General features: G+C 44.1%; 1 protein-coding gene across 1 annotated transcript; it reads right to left on the minus strand.

Annotated features, from left to right (window-relative positions):
* Positions 1-935: 935 nt before the first annotated feature.
* LOC135515870 (E3 ubiquitin-protein ligase Hakai-like) lies at positions 936-5,285 on the minus strand. Its single transcript, XM_064939668.1, is given in 7 exon segments — positions 936-2,018; positions 2,021-2,754; positions 3,773-3,846; positions 3,964-4,047; positions 4,137-4,243; positions 4,387-4,554; positions 5,199-5,285. Coding segments are annotated over 7 exon segments (1,458 nt in total). The 5' UTR covers positions 5,212-5,285; the 3' UTR covers positions 936-1,740.
* Between the last annotated feature and the right edge of the window lie 336 nt (positions 5,286-5,621).

A 5,621-nucleotide genomic window follows, 5' to 3' on the forward strand; every position in this document is an offset into this window, starting at 1 on the left:
TCACATTCTTAAAATAAAGTGGTGATCCTACCTAACCTAAGACTGGGAATTTTTACTAGGAATAAATGTCAGGTTTAAGTTTAAATGTATTTGGCTAAGGTGTATGTAAACTTCCGACATCAACTGTAACTCTGCTGGATTTCTCAGTAGAAAGGTACAAAACGATACAATAAACTTCAGGTAAGGAGCTTTGGGCCAGTAACTGAAAGGTTGTAGGATTGAATCCCCGAGCTGACAAAGTAAAATTCCTAATTTCTCCAGGGTCGCTGTCAATAATGGCTGATCCCCTGGCTGTGGTCCCACTCTCAGTGGGAGTGTAATATGCAAAACAAAACATTTCAGACCTGTGCAGGTTACCCACTTGTACATACAGTGAAACAAGACTATAAAAGCACCCCCTAATTATTAACTTTTGATTGAAGTCATCCTCAGGTGTCCAACATTAATTGGGAGTTCTATCCTCTGGCTGGGGACGAGCTTGATAACAGGGTCTACTCTCCTGCGAACCGGGAGTCATAGAACTTTGGGAGGGAAGATCTGACAAAAAACACATTATTTTAGCAATAATAAGGTTCCCAGCAAACAAGTATGCTGTAATGAATATGCTGAAACCCAAAACCTGTTACTTTTTGTCATATAGCCGACACTCTTATCCAGAGTGACTTACAGTAGCGAGTGCATACATTTTCATACTAATCAAACCCCCAACCCTGGTGTTGCAAGCACCATGCTCTACCATCAGCCACCCTCTTATAGGCTGATTCCGGGGTGCAACTCAATATTAGAAAGGTGTTCCTAATGTTTTGTACACTCAGTGTATACTTGTGTGGCAAAGCCATTTTTTTATGAACATACAATAAAGTTGCTTATTTTCAAATAGCCGCACGAATCCTTGGAATCAACAAAGCAAATAGTCCACAGCAAAACACTACTAGTAGCTTGATATAATTTTATATAGCAAAATAATCCCCTGAAGCATTTGCTAAGGAGGGTGACATCAAATAGCACACTGCAACACAGTTAAGGCATAAATGTGAAATGGTTAATAAAGTAATCTTGGTGTTTTGTCATAATTACAGTGCCACCCCTCTCAAAATGTATTCATTTTCTCCCAGCAGCTACACAACAAGGGCCATGTTTTGGTCAATCATGTCACATGACCTGGATTTTAACTTTTATTTTAATCCTTTTCCAGAAATGAGAATTAGAAGAAAAAAATGAAGCATTGTCTGAAGGATAGTGCTGGACCATCTGACATAAAAAAAGGGGAAGTTTGATGAAAAAGCTTTAAATAAAGTTTCAAATCCAGGTCATGTGGTTAACCAAAACACAGGGCTCCCTACACAAACAATGTCAAATGTTAGATTATACACCACCCCATATTGATATGGATGAAACCGTTTCCATAACTAATAATATTGAAGAATAATGAGATTTAACTTGGTTAGAAAATATTTATTGAGACGTCATCAAACCAAAAATGTTCCAGATACAATGTCCATTAGAGACCAATACAGGAGCGATTCAAATGTATCATTGCTCATTTGACAGTCCAAAAGGTTCATATCAATAAAAGTGAACAGCTACATACATACATTCACCATAGATTAGTCTCTTAAGTGTTTCCATAGAAATGACAGTCATACAGAACCCAGAGACTCATGTTCACATTATTCAAACCAGTGAAGAGGAATCGGGACAAGTCAAACAATGCCCCCGTCTTCGTGGGGAGTTGAGAGTTTACTGATAATAAGGGCGGTAGCGGGACTGATCGGGGTGATGGGGTCCAGGCATCTGGCCCTGAGGTGGGGGGCCCTGCATCCTTGGAGGAGGAGGCCCTCTAGGGGCAGGCCACATCCCAGGGCTCAGACCCCCTTGCTGGTTAAAAGGGGGACTGAGTGTGCCCTGGTCCTCAGGGAACTGCTGCATGGAGTTAGGGTTGTAGTGGTGGGGAGGAGGGGCGTTGACTGGAGGACCACCGTGTTGAGGTGGGGGGCCTGGAGGAGGGTGGTTCATGTAGGGGGCATCTGACCCATGATGTGTCCTGGCGGGGGGGTAATGGGAGGAGGTGCGTTGGACATGGGCGGGGGAGGGCCGGCCTGGTTGTACACCATGTGGGGTGTCCCAGAGCCCTGGGGTGGGTGCTGCATGGGGTGGTTGATGGGTGGAGGGGGAGGAGGCGGAGGGCCATAGTGCTGCTGCGGTGGCGCCATCATGTGGTGGGGGTGGGACACTACAGGCTGACCAGGGTAGTCAGGGTGGTGGTGTGGGGGTGGAGCAGGGCCCGGGCCAGGAGGGAGAGGGTCACGGGAGGAAGAGGTGGAGGAAGAACCGGAGTCATCCTGGATTGGCACGGTGATGAGGTTGCTGCGCGCGCGTGTCGTTACCGTGGCGATGCGAAAGGTCTCCTGGGAAAGAGGAGGTGCATCATGTGAAGCCGGTAGTGGCTGACCGTAGGGGTCATGACCCCCGTGTTGGAGGGAGGGCGGGAGGTGCCCTTGAGTCTTGGGCAGGTGAGGCGGGGGCACACGGAAGCGGTCAGGCACCTCTGTGGATGGGGGAAGGTGCAGGGCGTCCTGGCGGCTTGCCAGGGCCTTGGCTGCCCTCATGTGGCGGTGGTTGATGTGGGCTTGCAGGTCACGCTGGGAAAGGTAGGTGCGCTTGCAGCCTTGCACGATGCTGCACATGTAGAGGGAGCCACGCAGACACTGTTCGATGCGCTGGACCGGGTCTGTGCAGCTGAAGAGCTGCATACTAAACAACACAAAGGTTTAGTTAGTAAGTGCAGCCAACAACCTCACATACAGATATATTTGTATTTTATTTATTTAACCAGGCAAGTCAGTTATGAACAAATTATTTTTTACAATGACGGCCTACCCTGGCCAGAACCTAACCCGGGCGACGCTGGGCCAATTGTGCGCTACCCTATGGGACTCCCAATCATGGCCAGTTGTGATACAGCCAGGGCCTTGGGTTGCAGGTAGTAATGGGAAACATTTCCAGCCAATTGTGTAGAAAATAGGTTCCTTACGCATGGCTTTGATCAACACCGTGTACACTAGTGGCACCTAATGGTCAAAATAATTTAGAACCGGCAAATTGGTATACATGACATCACACATGCCTTCACGCTTTGTCTTCTACCGAAACCAATCAGCTGGTTGTTCGACAAAACGAAGCGCCGAACGTCATTGATAGTGTGCTTCTGATAAAGGGATACAAGCCTCGGCACACTGTTTAGACACAAGCTGCTTAGCGATTTCGATGCCCCGGTATCAAAAGTAACGTCATTAGACACGGCTGTCTTGAGTAAAAAAAAATATAAATACTCCAGTCAGAACTTAAACAACTACAACCAGTTAGAAAGTGTGTAGAAATTATAATGAACCTACTTAAAAAAAATAAAAACACTCTTTTCTATTTTTGTTCAATCAAAGTATTTTTTACATCGCTATTGGCAGAGCTGGTTGATTTTGTGGTCTCAAACCAGTGAGCTTATTAACATTCTTCATCAAGAATATGGGGAAAATGTATTATTGACAATGAAAAATGTGGGAAGGTCTTTCCCTTGTCATATAATTTCTACCTTTACTATCAATACAACATTAAATATATTTTTCCAGATTGCATTTGGGATATTTTTGCTTCACAATAAGAATATTGGGTTGCGACTGAGACCACCTGGTTCAATTTGGGTCTAGAGGCAAAACCAGTTGAGAACCACTGCACTAGTGGGTAGGTTAAAAATAATAATAAGTCAAGAGCTTACCCTGGGCACATCTTGTCTCCCTTCTTCTCATGGAGCAAAGCACACTCATAACAGAACACATGCTTGCATGGAATCTGGTGAGTAAATACAGATAATAACATAAGCTGCTGCACTCAGCCTCTTACTAGAAAACATTTTTTAAGAGACACATAACATAACACACTATGTAAAACGTGATTGAAGAGACATACCATGCGTCCATAGATCCTTATGGGCAGACCACACTTGTCACAAAAGTGTGCTGGAATGTCATCCTTTTCACCTATCAAATTCAACTATGGGGAAAAGACCAAGAGGTCTATGACACAGTAATGATGTAGGTGGAATGCATTTTTCCCCCCAACGATAGATATTGAAACACTACCTTAAAGTCCCAAAACATTTGCTGGGGGAACCTCCGTTGACTTGCAAACACATCCCCAGCCTTGGTACCACTGTCGAACCTCTCCTCTTGCTTGAAGCTAAAACTCTCTAGAAACACAGTAGTCAGTAGTCCATTATGAAAGCTTGCTTGTGTGACCTAGAAACAGGTTTCCCTACCCCAAATCTAGCCCATGGGAATTAAAACTATCAAAAATGAATTAAAAATGAGAAAGCACTTGTGGCTGGCTAACCTTCATCCCCTGCCTGGGGTTTGGAGGGCTGCCTGCCCATGGGTCTTTGTGTCCGGGGAGCAGGTTTGCTCCTGATGGTTGGTTTGGAGATGAGTTTGATGGGGATGCGTCTGCGGACATCAGGGCCCCCAAGACTCCCCGAGCCGTCCGTGCCTTGCAGGTCATTGTCTGTGGGAAAACGATGGATCATTCAAAATGTCAGTGACCCTAGTAAGTCATTTTCAACCAAGCAAACATTTACATGATACTTGCTACTAGCAATGACACTATAAGTTGACAATCCATAGGTGATCAAAACCATGATAAATAGTTCAGTAAAGCGCTAATGTTTCATTTTAGCCAACGCTAACATTGTCTGGAGTTGCAGAAATTGATGGAGAATGCAGACCTTAGCTAGCACTTAGTCTAAAAATAAGCTACAAACATCGCATTATTTATTCTGAATATTTTGTGGTTAGAGTACTGTCCTGACAATTTAAGTTATTAGCTTTGCACTGGCAGATCAACTACAACCGTCACTTTATTCTAAAAAGTATAGCTAGCTAGCTAGCTACTACTGTGGCAACACAGATCTGCGGAAACTAAAGTTAGCAATATATTAGCTATTTAGCTAGCAGTGGGCTGGCAACGAGAGGTTGCTACAAGGCCTCAATTTTTGTACTTTAAACACTCCACTGAAAATACTTGTAAAGTATAACTGAACATGAATAAGATTACAAATTAAATCTATTTCGCTGTGTATCAGGTTAAATCTAATGATACACAAATAAAACTAAAATACAGCTAAAACTGGAGAGTAAATAGTCTCTTACCACTTTGGTCCATAATTCACCGCAATGCTGTATGGGAAAGTATAATAAAAGGGGAGGAGTGGAGTTCGACCACTGAGGGGTCGTCACCAGTTACCACAGCCACAAAGGCATAACCCCCGCCCATTTCTACAATAGACCTTAAAATCTCATTTTAAACCTAACTACACTGCTAACCCGAAAAAGCAAATGTCTGTTTTCATTCATTTTTACGATATAGTCTATTTTTACTTTGTGGCTGTAATAACTAGTGGAAACCATCACTGATGTGTAAAGAACGTGAGTTCAACCAAAGACAGTACAGTATGAAGATAGGCAGAAACTGCTTCTTTAATAGGAATCCCCGAGCACGCTTGTCGGCGAAGTCATTGCGACGTTGGCTGGCTAAAGGCTGCATTTCAAACTCATGAAAGACACACCCTCGCC

Source organism: Oncorhynchus masou, chromosome 27 (genome assembly GCF_036934945.1).
Source record: "Oncorhynchus masou masou isolate Uvic2021 chromosome 27, UVic_Omas_1.1, whole genome shotgun sequence".
In the NCBI taxonomy this organism is placed as follows: domain Eukaryota; kingdom Metazoa; phylum Chordata; class Actinopteri; order Salmoniformes; family Salmonidae; genus Oncorhynchus; species Oncorhynchus masou.